This window comes from Accipiter gentilis, chromosome 1, assembly GCF_929443795.1.
Source record: "Accipiter gentilis chromosome 1, bAccGen1.1, whole genome shotgun sequence".
NCBI classification, from domain to species: Eukaryota; Metazoa; Chordata; class Aves; order Accipitriformes; family Accipitridae; genus Astur; species Astur gentilis.
In genome coordinates, this window is record NC_064880.1 from 13188732 (window position 1) to 13208176 (window position 19445).

Below are 19445 nucleotides of genomic sequence, written 5' to 3' on the forward strand. Positions count from 1 at the left end.
GGGGATTTTGTACAGATTGCCCAGTATTTGCAGGAGAGCAAAACCAAGGGATTAGTTTGAGGAATAAATGTCCATATCTTCAGAGGTTTTTAACCTGAACAAAAGAACACATTCATCTATTCCAGGACAGGTTCCCAGGAGTAGTTATTGCATCTGGCTCAGAACAGCACATCACAGAGGAAGTCTAGCAGGCTTCAGCAGCTACACAGGAGAGCTAAGGGACTCCCACAGCTTCTGCTCTAAGAAGCGTCAGCCACATGAAGCCTTGGGTGTTTTTCAGGAGAGGGTACCCCATAGAAGAGGGGGAGCCTGCCAGAAAAATTAACTGCTCCACTGAGCCGGTAAGCCATCCCCACAGCAAATCTTGTTAGCTCTGTAGTTAGAAGGCATTCATCCTAAAACCCTATGATACACAAAGTACCTTGTCTCTGTATGACTACCTTTGTTCCACCAACAGTTAAGGTTTCCAGTTGAATGACTTGTTGTTTTCATCTATATAAAGCAAGTACCAAGTAAAAGATGCTGAAGCTGAATTGCCCGTAGAGCCGATCTCGTTCTTTCATACACCAACACAGTATATAATTGCAAACACACTTCAGTTACATTTAAGTTTCATTCAATGTACCAACAACTATACATCTGGTGCTTGACACCTCGAGTCCTTGGCAAGGCTCTACTCGAGCGGGTGAACCCCTCCGTTCAGACACTTTTTTCTCCGAGGTACAACGGTGCCATCTCCTGGTACAGCCCGCTGGTGCACCCCAACCATGACCGATCCAACCCCTCAAACACAGGCGATTGCCACGTGTTTCAGTAGCTGAACTCAGAAAAGTATTCAAGAGAAGCATTTTTCAGATTGATGGCTACCAGAAATTAAATACAGCAACTGCAATGTTCTTGGATGTTACACGATCTGAGCAACACTGCAGAAAAAAAGAGCGCGCAAGCAGGACTTGTGAAGTGTAGAGATTTTATTGGTCTGTTCACATTTAGTATTTCTGCTCAGAACTTTTTAGGATTCGTCTGTCCTAAAAAGCACGATGCAGGGTATAAAAATTCCCATCCTTCACTGATAATAATCAGAAATTCTTAAGTTACCTTGGGTTTGAAGTCCTCCCCGCTGCGCATGAGATCAAGAGAAATTATTTTGCAATGTTTAAGATCAGCAGGTGCCTTGCTGTATAGGGAATGAAAATGTGGAATAGAGATTTAACTCCAGCCAATGTGCTGATGGAGTGGATTAGGAGACTTACATGCAGTATTTGAACAAAGTATGCTCTGAAACAGAGGCACAGTGGCCTTGAGAGTTCTCATGAAACAACTGTGGGCACGCAAACCGATTTCCAAGATGGGAAAGCGGACACAATCTAAGGAAAAAACATTTAAGCTTTGAGAACTTAGAAACGTTGCAGTAAAGTGAACCATTTCTTCTTTCAGTAAAGATACACAGCAGCTTACAACACAGTCATATGAAGCTAAAATGTGCATATCAAGAAATATGTGAAGTACTTTGAACTGTTTAAGCTTGATTCAAAACCTTCAGTCTTATTTCCCACCAAAATGCCTCTCGTTTCTGCTACTTTGCATAAAACCAACCCAATTAATTTACATGGCATGCTCTGATTTTTCCTTATTTATTTTGATTGTCTCAAGCAAGCTGCACTGGTGGTAAATATCAGTCATTTAGAAGAGACAGATGAGCTCAGCCACATATGACTCCTCACACAGTATCAGTATAAATCATCAGAAACAGCAACACCAGCTATTTTCTTCTTTCCTCTTCTCTATTGTCTCCACACCAAGTAAAAACCCAGGAAAAAAAAACACCAAGCAGAATGAAACCTCTGAAGTTCCACTGATATCCCCCTTGAACCAACCGTCATTGTAGGATCTCCACCCTGAGAAATACTCAATATTCAATTGGTTATGGGCCTGAGCAAACTCATCTATGTGGATATGCTTTGAGCAAGAGTTTTGGCTAGAAAACTCTGGAAAGCCCTTCCAAACAAAATTACTCTATGAGGGTGTGGGACACAAGCCCCATTCGAACATCCCACAATATCCTTCAGAGTGTCCACTCCAAGGCCTAAGATACGACTGCATGGAAAAGAGCACTGTACATCTGCACACTGCAATGATCTGCACATAGAACAGCTAGGGAGGAAGGGAATATAGGTCAGCAAGCTCTGTAGGCAGGTGTTGGATGACATGGAACTTTAAAGCCATTACAAAGCATGAGTGATGATTTTATGGAGTAGCAAGCAGGTATGTGCAGCTTCTGCACTGAAGAGTACAGGTCTGCTGAAGAAAGGTCTTACATCACTACAGATATGAAATCCCTATCGTTATCACTTCATGGATCCTGCTGCACATGTTACACATGCTTCTGTCCCAAGAGTTGCACTGGTGCTCGCCCTCACACTATTTTCTTTCCAAAGCATAAGTTAGTCCACACTGGAGAGGTGCAATGTTCCAAAAAAACCAGCTGTGTCTTGGTGTTAAAGTCAGACAGTCAGGAACAAAGCATCTTTATCAGGAGCTTGATCATTCAGGCACTTGAGCTTATCAGGTTGGATTCACCACTAAAGATGGGTAAAAGGGTACTAAGTGGCTCCTCAACACCATGACATTTCCCTATAAACAGGCACCACAAAACGGCCAGTGTAACTGCACACTGACATAGCCAGGGTACAGAGTCCCAGTGAGAGACATCACAGATCTAGTTTAAAATTATTTTCTCTCAGCCCAAGACCTTCAGAATGTATCACAGGCTAATTACAATAAAACTAGCTACATTAAAAAAGGGAAAATAATAATTGAGCATCACCCTCATTCACCCAATCTTCTGCCACGCCTGGAAACAGATAGCCTCTTTTCATTCCCATCATCAGCCTATGAAACAAATAATACAAAAGAAACTATTCTTTGTTACCTATTTTCAGGGCTCGAGAAACCAGCTTGTCTCCCTTGTAGCCTAACTCCTTCCACTCCCGTTAGAATAAAATTAACTTTAGCTTCACTTTCCCTGCTTTCCAGGGGCTTCACTGGCATTGGGTTCAGGACTCTGAATACAGTGAACCTAGCGGGGGCCTGACGTATACCCTTAATACAATCACTTACCTTTCCTCTTTTTCCCATGTTTTCAAAGTGAATGTCCCCGAAGGCATCAGTAGGAAGTTCCTTAGTGTGCTTCTTGTAGTTCCATTTTTCATTGGTATTAATCTGAGTGCCCTCTATATGTTGATTTTCAGGGTATCCACATTTACATACGTTACCCCTGAAAAGAGAATGAATAGACATGAAAACCCACAGTTATCATCCTGACCACAGGGGAAAAAAAAAAAAAAAAAAGGCTCTGATAACGTTTATGAACAAGAGAGAGAAATTTTTCACAGCTCACGCTACCTTCAAAACTTCTGCTTAATCAGGACATTTCCAAGAAATGTTATTCTGCAACAAACCTGGAGCTTGTAGAATACAGGGTGCCTACAGCAGCAGTCACATCAAGTGCAAAGTTTGGTAGCACGGTTGTACCAACACAACAAGACAAGCAGCAGGTGGAGCTACGGAACCAGTTGTGCATGGGACTCTACTTGGATTTGCTACGTGACAAATTTAACAGCTAAGAGGAACAAACTCTCAGCTGAGACCAGCACCTAATCATGCTTCCTCCCCCTATAATCTACTTCTGTCTAGCACATCTCAGGAACCAGTCTGTGCTGAGACATGAGCTGACACTTCTGGATGGGCCTTACCTATGTGACCTCTTTCATTATCAGAAATGAAGTTAGGTCACCAGCAGCTTAATTTGAAACTCTACAACTGTGCACAGAAATGAAGAAAATGAACCAGAACTCAGCAGTGACCTCATCTACTGCTAACCCGATGCGTAAAAATGGTTTCTTCCCCTTTTTGTGCTCTCAACCAGATATGAAGAGTTCACTAAGATGCTTACTAAGTGTAATCATTTTCCATGCAAACCCTGGGCCTGACTGGTGTCTAAGCAAGCCCAAGACATAGTCATATCAAGCTGGAATGGATGTCTCATCTCTGAGCAGATTTTGCAAGCAGTTGCTGTGTTCCTAGCACATTTTCACCACCACCACCACCACCCCTGTCCGCTGCATGGCGTGGTGAGTAGTCCCTACTAATGCCCACCTCACCAACACTGAAATTGCATCAAGGGGAGGAAGAATCTGCACTTTGGTTGTGCAGGACTAGTTGGGAAAGCTAGGAGAACTCTTTTCCTAGGAAAAGCTGCAGCACAATCCAAGAAGTCTTCTGCATAGACAATAGCCCTGCTTCCTTAGAGGGCATGGAGAAGGGGTCATTCCTTATGAAAGAGAGGACCAACTGACAACTGCAGTCAGCCAAGTGTGGTAAGCAATGTCAACAGCAATAGGAGGGAGAAAGCATGGCCCCTACACCCTAAGTTAACAAGCAACATCAGGTAAACACTTGTCCAGTGTTAATTTTGCTAACAGAACAAAGAAGTAGATGGGGAGACAAAGCAAGAACAACGCTATTAACGGCACTGTGCAATTTGGCAATATACAGCATTAGAAAAATAATATCTACATATTAAAAAAAAAGCACCTGCCCAAAAGAATTAAGATAAGAACATTAATTTGTGTGGTTACAGTGACCTTTTTTAGCTAGCTTTCAGATTGCAAACATGAGATTGAGTAATGCCTTCCTGTGAAGATTGCTGTAAAGGTAAGTCTCTCTGCCTCTCTGAAGGAGAGAAAACTTATATGGTTTCTCCTACTCCACTGTAAGTTGCAAATGAAACCAGCATACCTTAAAAATAGATAGACAAAAAAAGCCAGCAAGTATCAAGTATGACTTGCAATCCTTTCCCAGTGGGCTTGTAGGAAGAGAAGCTGCTAAGAACCAGCTCTGCCATCCTTTGCTGGTCCTTTGCCAGACATCCCATTTTAGATGGCAGAAAAAGACCCTAAGTAAGACTTTCTGAAATGAGACTAATTTTCCTCCTTCTCTCTCTCTCTCCCCAAGGCATTTTTCCTCCCAGCTTCAGAGGAGAACAGGGTTACTGAGAGTCCTCAAAGCTCTATAGGACTTCTGCAGCTGCATTAGTTTGATTGCGTTTCTCCCGAGATTACCAAAAAACCAAAGGCAATGTTATAGTCCTCAAACTTGCATTGCATAGGTACTTCTGCCTGAAAATGGACCGAGCATAATATTCTATCTTAAGAGAATGTCAGCCTGAGCAAAACCTAGCAACTGTCTGTCTCTGCTATAAAGACTTGTGCATGGAATTTGTGATTTGGGTTTAAAAGGAAAACTTAAATTACACAAACCTCCGATACGTACATACACTGTTATACAGCTGTACCAGTGCTGATGTTGCATCCCTAAGAGCACATATATATTGCCACAATTGTGTTTCACATAGGGAATTTGACATTAAAGCCCTTTAACAGTGCTGCTGGAAGGCATGCTGACAGAGTCAGCATGAAGGTCAGGCCCCTAGTTTTGCATCAAGTTACTCGTGGAATAACCCAAACTGATATTTTTCCAGTTTTTACACTAAGTCCAGACAGTGTAGAGCAGTGGTCTCCAAAGTAAGGGATACATTAAATAAACTTTTAAAAAAATAAAAATATTGTTTATTTCATCTTTATCTCATCCTTTTAAAATTACTATTTTTGTGTATGTTTTATAAAGTACATAATATTATTACAGTAGTAGATGTATATAGTTTATAAATAAACATATATTGGGGGTGTATGCTCAAAAATTTCTTACTGATGGGGTATGGAATCAAAATAGTTTGGAGAGCACTGGTCTAGAACTAGGAGAAGCATTCCAGGCTGCCTGTCAGACCACAAGACTTCCAGGTTTTTTGACCACAACTGCAGAATACCCCAGGCATATGCAAACGAGCCAAACAAGCAGTGACAATGAAAGGAGTTGTACAAGCAAGACTGAGGTGAGGTTGCACTGCTAGATTCAGACTCTTAACAAAAAAACAAAAAGTGTGCTCCCTGCCACATGGCTTAGCACACAGAAATACCCTCAGCTCCCAGCCCCCCATGCCTGTAAAACAAGAGAAAAACATCTGCTTACATTGACTTGGTGTCTTTTGTAAAAAAGACACATTCTCTCTTCTTAAAGTTTTCTTGGATGAAGTTGACCAAATCCTTGAAAATAATTTAAAAAAAAAAGTTTACTTCTGATAACTCATAAAACAGAAGAAACCTCAGTACCAGCATAGTCAGTTTAAAACCAAAGAAAACTGGTGCAAATTCCTAATTGTCCTTTCTCAAAGTGGATGGTGGGGTGCAACTAGAAAGCACTGATGGGAGTTGACAGGACACAAAAGACTACCAAAAATCACAAATAGGCATTCCAAAAAACATGTGATATCAGTATTTTTATATCCATCAAACACAATATATAATAAAGAGCCAAAAGGTATGGTTTCCCCCTCAAATAAAAAAAAATAAATCTTGAACAGCAAAACCGATTTGATGCCCTAAGAGTTCTTGGAGAACCTATTTTAATTTCAGTTTTTAATCGAAGTGACCCATATAGAAAACGTCTTACTTGAATTCAGTGGCACAAAACAGGTAGCTGTAGACTACAGAGCATTTCCATTTGCATGCGTTGCCATGTTTCCAAATAACAAACAGCACTGACAATATTTTTCGAACAGTGGTTGAGTGGTCTAGATACTGCTTAAAAGACTATAGCAAACACTGTTTCTTCCCAAGGGAAGAAGGAAAAAAAATAATACATTAACGTCCTCTTGGGTAGGGCCTGTTTTAATTCAACACAAAAAAAACCAGCAGGAGACCCGAATAACTTAAAGTCATGCTTTATGTGAGCTCAGTGGAATGCAAATTCTCTCCAGCTTGTTTAACCATTAACTCTCATATTAACCTTGAAACTCCACAAGCGCAGGGGAAGTTTTCAAACTTGGGAAATGCAAATTCATTCCTAATCTGCTTCTGCAAGCTAGGAAAGCAAAAAAAAGTTCTCACTTGCTGATAAAGGTTTGGAGGTTTGAGGGGTTTGTTTGTTTTTAAGCACAGCTTGGATTTGCAAGCCAAGATTTAGCTTGGGATGAAAAGGGAACACATACTGCTATAGTTTAGTTTACGATTTTGACAGAACACTTGCAGTTAACAGCAGTTAGAGGAAGTTATTCCAAGTAGAAAAGCATAAAAAGTATAAGATGCAAACCAAAGAAAATGGAAGGGAACATAATTAGCTAGTTAAAGCCACAATGATGCAAGACCAAAAAAAATAAGACCAAAAAAATAAAAGGGAGGGGGAACAACTTGCTAAAGACCTAAGAGCTAGTCATTAGGCCTCTTGCAAGCCCATCTGAAGCAAGAAATCTGCCAGACAATCGCTGTCATCAGCAAATCATTGCAGCTTGAAAGAGATGTTTAACATAATTGTATGTTGTCTGCCTTTGCCATCAAGTTGTGGGAAGAGCTTGGGGTTCTTCTTTACAGAGACAGAGGATTTGTCTCTGAATTGTGAAAAAGGATTTAAAAACAGAAGTGACTAAGAATGTACAATAACAAGTTACAGGGATCAAAAGGAATGCAATACATCCTTAGACTTTCACTATGTCAACAAAGCACCTTTACTGCTTGAAGGGTCACTGGCTCGGAAAACTTCTCCATAAAGGGAAAACTGACAAATCAGTCATCCTTGTGACATGACCTAGTCCATAACCACTGTGGCCCACCCCCAAGACAACAGCCAAGCTTATCAAGGATGTACCAGATACTCACAGCGTCACTGCAAGACACATCTATGCTGCGAGACATGCTGGAATAGAGGAGTCTGGAACTCTCAAAATTCCCGTTTCTTCGGTGTCGCATGGTGCCCATAGAAACCTGAAAGAGCATGACAGAGGAAGAGATGAAGGAGCAATGGTCATTTCTTTCACTAGATAAAAAACAGCAAGGACAATTAGTGCCCTAAGAAGGCAAGGGAAAGGTTATTCAAATCCAGCATAAAAAATTAGTAAGTGTCTTGATTCCTAAAATGTGAAACTAACATTCAGAGAAAATCTTCTCTCACTTCATATGAGAAAGAGACTTTCCTCTTTTTCTCCACACGCCAAAAAGAACTCCAAGTCAACATGCTTTGAGAAAGGAACATACCTCATGTGCCATCCCATTCAGTTCATTGCCATATCTTAACTCTCTTTCCCCTCCCATCTCAGATGGGCATGCTCAGAACTTGTGCTATTCAGCTTTTATATACAATGACCACCAGTCCCTAATCCAGTGTATTTACAAATTAAAGGGGATATTAAGAAGAAACATTTCAGTCACAGAGAAAATGAACTGCAGTGTAAAAAGAAGTTGGTCTGGCAGTATGCCAGAAACTTAGCAGTTTGTCCACATCGATGCAGCAATGTCCATTCCTGTAACAAGGGAAGTCAACATGTGTGATCCGAAGAGTAAGTGGATTTAAAGTTTATTGAATCCAAAAAGTTAACAAGTCACCCTTGGAAGCAAACACACTTCAGTTGCCCTCTGGAGCAGATACCTGTATTGAAGTCTCTGTCTCTGAAGGAGCATCACTTCATTTGCACCAAAGCACAGAACAAAATTTTATTTAAGCTAACGGCAAGTACTTCAATTCCCTTTATGTTACTTTGCAAAATAATACCGGAAAAGGCAAAAAGCATTCCTCCCAGACATAGGAACACGCATTCTCCAGCTCTGATGAAACATCCCTGTGTAAATATATAATTTCTGAGATCCAAAAACTAGCAAGTGTGAAACAATTTACTTGGGCACTCAACAAAGTAGGAACGGCACAGGCAGCAGGAAGCTGCAGTCATAAATAGAATGACGGAGCATGATGTGCACAACCCCCAAAGCTGGAAAACAAAAAAGGCAAGTTTCCACAGAAACATGTATATTTATGCTTCACAGTTATTTTAAACATACTTTGAAAAAACATTTCATGTTGAGGGGAAGCACAATTGACTCAGTGTTGTTTACTGTGCGTGGTAGAAGTCCACAGCTACTTCCCCCAAATTCTTCAGCATGCCTGGGATCTCAATCACTCTCTGTATCACTGTTAAGTGATGGAAGAGCACAGAAAAAGCCCTCTTCCTCCTTCCCACCTTCTGCATGCGATAAGAATGATTTAAACCCAAGAAAAGGCAAATGGCTGGATGGCTGGGCCCAGAGAGTGGTGGTGAATGGGGTTAAATCCAGCTGGCGGCCAGTCACAAGTGGCATTCCTCAGGGCTCAGTATTGGGGCCAGTTCTGTTTAATATCTTTATCAATGATCTGGGCAAGGGGATCGGGCGCACCCTCAGTAAATTTGCAGATGACATCAAGGTGGGAGGGAGGGTTGATCTGCTTGAGAGTAGGAAGGCTCTACAGAGGGATCTGGACAGGCTGGATCGATGGGCCGAGGGCAATTGTATGAGGTTCAACAAGGCTTAGTGCCGGGTCCTGCAACAAGCCCATGCAACGGCACAGGCTTAACAAAGAGTGGCTGGAAAGCTGCCCAGCAGAAAAGGACCTGGGGGTGCTGGTCGACCGCCAGCTGAATATGAGCCAGCAGTGTGTCCAGGCGGCCAAGAAGGCCAACGGCATCCTGGCCTGTATCAGAAATAGTGTGGCCAGCAGGAGCAGGGCAGTGATTGTTCCCCTGTACTCGGCACTGGTGAGGCCACACCTCGAGTACTGTGTTCAGTTTTGGGCCCCTCACTACAGGAAAGACATGGAGGTGCTGGAGCTTGTTCAGAGAAGGGCAATGAAGCTGGTGAAGGGCCTGGAGCACAAGTCTTATGAGGAGCAGCTGAGGGAGCTGGGGCTGTTTAGCCTGGAGAAAAGGAGGCTGAGGGGAGACCTTATCGCTCTCTACAACTACCTGAAAGGAGGTTGTAGGGAGGTGGGGGTCAGTCTCTTCTCTCAGGTAACAAGCAATAGGACAAGAGGAAACAGCCCCAGGTTGTGCCAGGGGAGGTTTAGATTGGATATTAGGAAAAATTTCTTCAGTGAAAGGGTTGTCAAGCATTGGAACAGGCTGCCCAGGGAGGCAGTTGAGTCACCATCCCTGGAGGTATTTAAAAGACATGGTGCTTAGAGATGTGGTTTAGTGGGACTTGGCAGTGTTAACAGTGGGACTTGGCAGCGTTAACAGTGGGACTGGATGATCTTAAAGGTTTTTTCCAATATATGATCATATTGCAGCCTGAGTAATTGGCACAGTGCAGTTGTCCCCAACTTTTGATGTTGTTTAAATCTCATTTATTCTGCACTGATTTAGTGTTGTATGAAAGTAGGATGCCTGAAAAGGTACCTGCACTCAATTCAGGCACAGGTTTTAATTTGACCACTTAGAACCAGCACTTATGGAAAGCCAGTGTTCACCAAAAGCTTGGAAGAACAAGTGGGTGTTACAAGGGAACAGCAAAGCTGTCTCTCAAAGAATGGCCAAGAGCACGGCGTTTCAAACAGAGCTGGCATTATTGTTCCTCAGAGAGAAAAGCCTATTCCAAATTCATGGCTCCCTGCAGAAAAAGAAGAAAGGAAGGCTATATACCCTCTGCAAAACATAAAACCAGAACAAACAGTTAAAATCTCATCTCAGACCTCCCAAGACAACACTGAGCTAGCTTGTATGCCATGTGAGAATCATGTAATACTGTGACTCAGGCACAAACCTGAAAACCTGGTACATGATCTGGCCATTTGGTTACATTTCATGTGGACTTCACAGGCACCTGAGCTCCTAAGCAGCATACCACCTTCCACAGACCCCCACTACAGGTATTGGGGATTCTTAGCCCAGAGGAATAACAACAAAAAAACTCTTTCCTTTGAAACCCAACAGCATATAATCACTTCTCTTCATCTCCCATCACCATCTCCCCTTCAAATTTCAGCTTGGAAATACTGATCCAAAAGTGACTTCTCAAAAGATGTGCCATTGAGAGCTACAGTTGTGCTGGCCTAAGCCCTCCACATGGGAACTCTTCTCAGCCGCAGGCAAGTGTCAGGCTATACACACCTGCTCAAGGTTTCAGACAGTGGATCTGCTTGAGACCAATTTATTTCCTCTTTCAGCACTGCAAAAAGGTGTTACGCTGTTTCTCAAGTAGAAGCTGCAGCAGAAAATAGAGCACACTCCTGCTTTGATGTTTGTAATCATAGAATCGTTTAGGTTGGAAAAGACCTTCAAGATCATCGAGTCCAACCACCAACCATGCCCACTAAACCATGTCCTGAAAAATCTGAAATCTCCTTTGCGTTAGTTAACTCTAGCACTTCCCATCTTCAGAGCAAGGATAGAAGTCTGGCCAGAGTCGGGAAGAGACTTTGTAGCAAACTTATTGAAACAGCTGGTAACAACAAAGCACTAGAACAAACTGGCCTCTGAAGAAGCCGCTGGTCATGCCCTGTGTGATGGGTTGACCCTGGCTGAACACCAGGTGCCCACCAAAGCCATTCTATCACTCCCCCATCCTCAGCTGTTTAGGGGAGAGAAAATATAACAAAAGGCTCGCGGGTCGAGATAAGGACAGGAGAGATCATTCACTATTACCGTTACGGGCAAAACAGACTCAATTTGCAAAACATACTCAATTTATTACAAATCAACCAGAGCAAGGTAATGAGAAGTAAAATGAAATCTCAGAACACCTTCCCACCACCCCTCCGTTCTTCCCGGGCACAACTACCCTCCCGGATTTCACCACCAAGCCCCCCCAGCGGCACAGGGGGACAGGGATGGGGTTTATGGTCATCACACGTTATTTTCTGCCGCTTCACCTCCTCAGGACGAGGGCTGATCACACTCTTCCCCTGCTCCAGCGTGGGGTCCCACCCACGGGAGACAGTCCTCCACGAACTCCTCCAACGTGGGCCATTCCCACGGGCTGCAGTTCTTCACGAACTGCTCCAGCATGGGTCCATTCCACGGTGTGCAGTCCTTCAGGAGCACACTGCTCCAGCGCGGGTCCCCCACGGGGTCACAAGTCCTGCCAGAAAGCCTGCTCCATGGGCTCCTCTCTCCACAGATCCGCAGGTCCTGCCAGGAGCCTGCTCCAGCGCGGGGTTCCCACGGGGTCACAGCCGCCTTCGGGAACCCACCTGCTCCGGCGTGGGGTCCTCCACGGGCTACAGGTGGAGATCTGCTCCACCGTGGACCTCCCTGGACTGCAGGGGGACAGCCTGCCTCACCAGGGTCTTCACCACGGGCTGCAGGGGAATCTTCGCTCCGGCGCCTGGAGCATCTCCTCCCCCTCCTTCTTCACTGACCTTGGTGTCCGCAGGCTTGTTTCTCTTACATGTTCTCACTCCTCACTCCCGCGGCAGTTTCTCCCCGTCCCAACTTTTTTTCCTTCTTAAAAATGTTATCACAGAGGCGTTACCACTATCACTGATTGGCTCGGCCTTGGCCAGCGGCGGGTCCGTCTTAGAGCCAGCTAGTATGGGCTCGCTCTCTCTCGAACACAGGGGAAGCTTCCAGCAGTTTCTTACAGAAGCCACCCCTGTAACCCCCCCACCCCGCTACCAAAACCTTGCCAAACAAAACCAATACACCCTGCTTCAGAAGGGTCTGTGGAAGGAGGGAGCATCTGTTCCTTTAAGGGTATCAGCTCAAGGGCCTTTTCAGTGCAAAAAGGGTTAAGAAAAGGCAGAACACATAAACAAGAATATGCAGAGAGAAAACCTGACTGACAGACAATAAGGGAGGGAGTGATGAGACCCAAACCTGGTCAACCACACTAACTGATAATGTTATGTGGAATGTGGCAATGTTTATTCCAGTGAGGTTATCTGATGGGGTGGGCTTGCCAAATGGGATACTAAGGAAAAGAGGGAAGCCATACACAAAATATAGAGGCTCAAACCTGGCAAGCAAGCATCATGGAGACAAAGACAAGAAAAAACACCTTGTCAGTCACAGTAATTGATGGGTTAGCAAGAAAATTCATGCAAATTGAGACTGATAAGGTCCAAGGATGCTGGAGGGGGGGCTGGTAGAATCCTGCCAGCTGAGGAGGGGAAGGCCGACAGGGAGGAACAAAGGTGGAATAGGCAGAAAGGGGTATAAAAGGGGCCCTTTGCATGTGAAATGGGGCCTGTGGGCTTCTCTGGCTGAGCCTTGCGCCTGATCACTGCAGTCTCTCCTATCTTCTTAATAAATTATTTCTTAACTATGCCGGGCAGACAGAGGGGCTGTGCCAGTGGTCAAGGGCTCTGCATGTGTGTGCTTGTGAACCCCGAGAGTGTGGTGTGTGTGCCTGCACTAGTGACCTCCCATCTCCCTGCCAGCCCAATGGGAAGGGCTCCATTAAAGGAACATGAAGCACTAGAAGCTTGCCAAGAGCAGCCAAACTACCATTTCTGCTCATTACTTTCCTAAGACCATTTCAGGGCCAGCAGAGCCTCGTGCTGGGCACCCATGAAGTGAGGTCCACAGAACCACCTGTGAATCATTTAGGGACTTGGCTACTAGCATCACTCATCAACTGACAGACGCAAGGCCAAACACAGTGGTTCTGGCTTTATAGTCTGGCTATACATTCTGGTCAAATACAGTCTGGCTTTACCTTCCCTAAGTATGGGACCACACATTGTCCATCTATAGGCCTGCCTGGCTTTTCACAAACCCTCCAAACACCAAATGTGTCCAGGGTCCTGCAGGTAATGGCCCCCTTCCCTGCATGACCCTGACTTCAGAGCAGATCAAAAAGGTCCTGTTAAACAAGAAGTCCTCCATCAAAAGACTGGTAGCTCTCATACTGCATTTCCAACCAGGGCAAGCTACAAGACAACAGCTGACCTTGGTGTTGGTGTTATGACAGGTTTCACCCCAGCATCCCAAATATTTAGGATCCCTCCTTCCCTCCCCAGGCAGAACATGAGCTTTGCACATTTAACCTAGTGAAAAGATAGTTTCCAGGCATGAGCTAGAAGCCCAGAAGCAATTATCAAATCTCTAGCAGTTTCTCTTCTACAAAGACAGGCTGCCAGAGTAATTTAGATGGCTACAGCCACAAAGCAATTATCCTGCCCTTGTGAAGTGCTAACTTTGGTAACAACCAAGATGATGGCTGAAAGAGTATTGTCCCTAAAAACACCAGATTGTTTTAAACAAAGCAAAAACACACACACACACCACTGCACCATATCACTTGTTTAACTGAATAAGATTGGCAACTGTGTATTGGGAGACATATTTCCTAATAACCCAAAAAACAATTCTTATAATTTCCTACAATTGATGTTTGGTGTAAAGATGTTTTTAAAGCCGTAATTCAAGATAAAAGTTCCATGGGGGAAATACATTTTGGTCTGGATCTATGCAACTTATTTATTGACAGAGTTTTACTTCACTTTCACTTCACTTGTTGATTTGTTTAATAAGTTAACACCAGAAAAGCGACTATGGACATAACTGTACAGAGAGAAAATTAAAAGGAAACAAGGGCATTAAATTATTCATTCAAAACACTAAAGGATTTCAAGTTTGCCTCACTGCTTTTGTAAATAATTGATAAGAATGAACGTGCTACAAACAAACTGAAAAAAAGTTAGCGAGAGTGCAAAGGAACCCTCAAAACCTTGGATTTATTTTTTAAATTTAAGTTCTGAACAGCTGCATTGATACCACAGTGTTTAGCTGATATTTGTGAGCAAAGCTCATTAACTCCATGAGTGTTAGAAATAACACAGCAATCATACATACTTTAAAAGATGTGACACAGCTGCAGTCTATGCAACAAGCAAACACAGTTCATTTTCTATTGCATTTCCAACCCATTAAATATATAGGAAGACATTTTTAAAGTGCAACCTGGTGCGTTAATGCATAACTTTCTTAAGCTAGTACATTTTGAGAGTGATAATTAGATAAACACCAGAATAATCCTGTGAAGTATAAGACTAATACTATGACTTCCACAGAACTTGAAGGAGCACATTCCAAGGAAATCTTCAGCTTGGAGGTGACTAAAAAAAAAAGTGACAAAAAATAACTAGTTCCAAAGATACTTTAAAAAAAATAGGATTTTAAAAACTTGTCTGCAACTGAAAAAGCAATACCAGCTTCCATTCTCGGAAAGCTTTCAGATAAATCTAACCACTATTTGCATTAACATAATTCTAGCAAAAGCTAGAAGGTGAAAGCTCTCACAAAGAAAACGATGTTGCCAAACTTCAGATGCACAGCTACCTCAATTTCAGCATATTAAAAGTATACACTTTTACATATAGAAAAATCAATGCCTAGTCATGTACCACTGTGATTAGCACTTACCAAAGTCTCCAGAATATGCCCCAGCAATCCTACTGAAATCATTACTCAAAGAGGAAGGTTTTGATATACTTCAGCTTGCAAAGCCCCACCTTTTTTATCTGTCATGCTTTCCTTTTAAGGGAGGACACGGAGGAAGAGATAATACACAGGAGCAAGCAACGGCAGGATTACTCACCAATTAATAATGAAGGCAGGCATAATTGCAGCAGGGCACAGGAAATAACAGTTGCAGGTTATTTGTAAGAGAACAGGAATGCTTCTGTCCCACCTGCTGCCAACGCACTGCAGAAACGGATAACAATACCGCTGCTAATTTATGCAATCAACTGCACTATTAAAAAGCCAGAAGTATAAGAAAATGCTTGTGGGAATAAATTATACATTTTAATGTATCAGAAGGTAATGAAACAGTTCTAAAACCAACACCTATTAATCTAACTTACTACAAGGTTGTTGAAACACTGGTGAGTACAACAGAGGATTTTGCCCCAACAAAAATCTTACTCTCAGTTCCTTAATATTTTGTTTGACGCTCAGTGTAAAGTAATCTGGTTTTCTTCTACCTCTAACTTGAAGTTATTCACTTCAGTAAGAGTAACTTCTATTGCTGTGATATTAACAGTGACTTCTTGGAGAGCCAGATTGTTCCCAGTCCACTCTCCTTGCAGAAAGCAGAGCTATCCAGTGTGTTGCTGGAGAACCTTCTACATCCTTTTAATCACCCACTTTGGACAGATGTCACTATCCCACCAGGTCAAGCACTCCCCCACAATCCTATTTTACTATGCACTGCAGTGGATGAGCATGCAGGGAGAAAATACATCCAGCTCTGGAGGGCAGAAGCTTCTAATACATAAGCAATCCCAGAGCAGCAGAGGGGAAAGAACAAAGGCCATTCTGTTCAAAAGGCCCAAGACAAAACAAGTATGTATTGTAATTAAAGACCTGCTGTTGAAAACACAACCATTAAAAACAAGCTGAGGTGTTCTGAGTTTCTGTTGATGGTCAAAAGCTCACAGTGCTATTTCCTGGTAATCAGGGGTGTCTCTAAACTGTTGAAGTGCATTCTGAAGTGTGATCCCAGACCATCCAGATTAAAGAACCTGGTGCCATGCACTGGGCTCCCTCTGCTCACTCAGCTCCCAGCTTTTCTGCCCTTGGAAACCAAATGAAGGGAATGATGCACATAGGAATCTGTTCCCAGCATGCAGCCAGTGGGCTAGGATGCATAAGCGGATAACCACCAATAAAGCTCAGCAAAAGTACTTCTGTAGCTTTTGCAAGAGCAGGAGTGAGACGTCTCAGATGCAATTTTCTCTCCAGTCACTGTGAGGCAGGTACTACTACTCTGCAAGGACCTGCAGTATGAAGAGACTAATCCATTTGGACAAGTTATTCTGCCAAGAGGCACTGGCCGAAGAGGGAACAGAGCTGGATTTTTCCAGCCTACAGCCTGGCCTCAGAGCAATCTTTCCTTCTATGATGGAGATATCTTTATTTACCTTAAATCTCACATTACCTTGGTATATACACATCTGCATTTGCACGAGCTTTCACTTAGGGGCTTAACTTTAGGCTGCAGCATCTAACAGCTCTGTGTCTGCCTTACAATACACACTGCACAACTAGCAATTAATGACTTACGAACAGGCAGCTGCCGTGCACTTCATTGCTCCAATTTCTTTCCTTCTTGGCTTGGTTATCCAATTGGTTCAACTATGAAATAAGTAGCAAATGGACTGGAGAAGCTTAGACATTAAATGTTACTAGGATCACAAAATGATAACCACACCAAACTAAGTCTTAACTAAAGCCATAATGCCTGTATTTTCATACACATGTCTCTTCACTTCCCCTGTCATGTCAGAGCTATTATCACATGAAGCTTACCTTAAGCTGATAGTAAAAAGTGGTTAAGAGTTTCAACTATTGGAGGCTATTGCAGTTTGCATTTTATTTGCTGTGCACTGATGAACTGATGCAAAAAGTTTTATTTCATTTCCTCACTCAACCCAGACCAAACAATGTAGGATGCAGGTTCACCATCCATGAGAGAATCTTTTCCTAGAACAGCATACACCAGGGACCTTTTATTTAAGTCAGGAGGGACCATCATCCTGCCCACCTCTACCACATGTATGTTCAACCCAAAGATGTAACTCATCCAAGTGATACTACTCCTAAGAAACATACAGAAACATATCAAAGTCTTGCAGCTAATCCTGAGAGGGAGCTAAATCACTTCTGTACACCTTCTGTCATCATATTGCACAAGAATAGAGTTTTCAGGGGCAGACAGTAGTAATACGGTCACGTATCAACATTGCTGAAGTACTGACCATGAATCTTTATTGTGGTTTATACCTGCAGTAAGTCCCTTAGTCACTGCCCTGTGAAACCAGTCTGGCTGGTAACTCTCAAGAAGAGAAACTAATGAGTACATAAATGGGGAGCTCAATCATTCCTTTAAAAAAGCAGCTGCAGAGTTGGGGAACCAACCTTTCTGCCTGGTCCTATTACACATGGGAAACCTGCAGAGAAGACAGATTTTGGGGGCCACTTTATGATTCTCAAGTGTAGCAAATCCCCCCATACCTCAAGTAAGAAATTGGACACCTCAAGCATAAGTCAGAGATGCTCTCTGAACATGTCAGGAAGTTTTTAGTCTACCTGGGCAATGATCAGTATTTTCCAAAGACACGAGCTCTTCCACTGGCAATAATTCATACTTCCCAGCATTCCTCCATTCTTGGCCTGAGAATACACATGCAAGTATTCCAAGCCGACAGTAATTATATCAAACGATAGCAAATACACTAATATTTACTGTATTCAAGCAAAATCAGCTCAGTCTCTACTGGAGAGACTTCAGTGAGAGATTGCCAAACTGCACAGAATTTGCTGTCTTCCTTAATTCACAGAAAGTATATAACTCCCATTTTGGCCTAAATAGAGGTGAATATTTGTGAACAATAGAAAAGGCGTTACTATGGATCCTGGACAAAGAGCTATGTTTCTATGATCAATGAAGTAAGAGCCCTCATCCTCAGGATTCAGACCACCAGTGTCATTATCTATGCAGGAATCAAAATACAGCAAGCACTTGTATTACCAAGAAATGGAAATTCACATAGAAATGAAAACATTTTCCATGGTACTGAGAGCCGAGACCGCAAGGAAGAAAGATGCTTGTGCACACGAATAAACCTTATGATCCTTTAAAAAAAAAAGTATAAAGCAATAGAGCAGATTTAAGGCAAATGGTGCCTGAAGAGCAATAGGGATTTCTGAACCCTGCAGCCTCCACTGTGCAGAAAGCCAGGTACCATGGGATTCATTTCAGTGGTTGGCAGTAAATTACTTTCTAGTCCAGGACCTTTGAGAGCTTAAAAGGGGCTTTTTATTGGTGAGGGCAGAATTGACAGTGCACCCGTGAAGTTAACCAATATATCAATTCTCTCGTAAAGTTTGTATTTTGTTTGGTTGGTTTTTTTAACTAAGTTAGTCTCACTTCACCACACCAAGCAAAATTTTTAATGCCAAGGAGACTGTCATGGGCTGACAGCATTAAAATCACCACTACTGGCCACGAAATCCTTTTTTAGGAAGAAGGTTGTTTCTGCTAAGCTTTGAGCCACACATTATTAGCAGACCGTTCAAAGACAATGTCTTACTGGAGGTTTCTATATGGGGTTTCACAGCATAGCCACCACAGAATTCAATGGCTGAAAGTATTCTTGGGTTACCTGTTCCTACCTGAAACTCAGAGAAGAGCCCAAGCAAAAACACAGATGGGTTTTGCAGCACTACCAAAGCATGATGGATCAAATGGGCCAAAAGGTGAAATACGTGTTCTGTTGAGTGCTAATCACCATCCTTCCTAAATTCATGGATCACCAGAGAGAACAAAATGCCAAATACTGTCATAGAACAGCCAGGGTACTTACTAATTACAGAAGCTAAACCAAAGTGTTACATGGAGACACAAAGAACACTTCTATCACAGAAATCCCTGTGGATTTATTTTGCTTTGGCCACAAGTTGTTAACACTGTTCCTGTTTCTGAGCAGGAAATAGTGATGCAGCTGCCCATAGAAGTTCATTTGTTGTATATGACCTGCCTTCTGTACTCCCTTCAGTTGCTTGCTATAACAACCCACTT

The 19445-nt window shown here is 42.8% G+C and overlaps 1 protein-coding gene across 6 annotated transcripts in view; it reads right to left on the reverse strand.

The window, feature by feature from the left end:
• The window catches only part of TRPM8 (transient receptor potential cation channel subfamily M member 8), a 159323-nt gene that overhangs the window by 37877 nt on the left and 102001 nt on the right, over positions 1 to 19445 (reverse strand). For 2 of the 6 annotated variants that reach the window (XR_007506002.1, XR_007506003.1), the window contains exons 2-4: positions 7773 to 7877; positions 6091 to 6164; positions 3121 to 3277 (exon numbers count right to left, since the gene is read on the reverse strand). Coding sequence is in view for 2 of the 6 variants with exons in the window: in XM_049800247.1 (XP_049656204.1) it covers positions 3121 to 3277; positions 6091 to 6164; positions 7773 to 7877; positions 15284 to 15325 (378 nt within the window). In the remaining 4 variants the exon portion in view is untranslated. Of the gene's footprint in view, positions 1 to 3120; positions 3278 to 6090; positions 6165 to 7772; positions 7890 to 15283; positions 15326 to 19445 lie in introns of those variants that run through there. The other 4 variants (XR_007506005.1, XM_049800235.1, XM_049800247.1 and 1 more) reach the window with 3 other exon arrangements.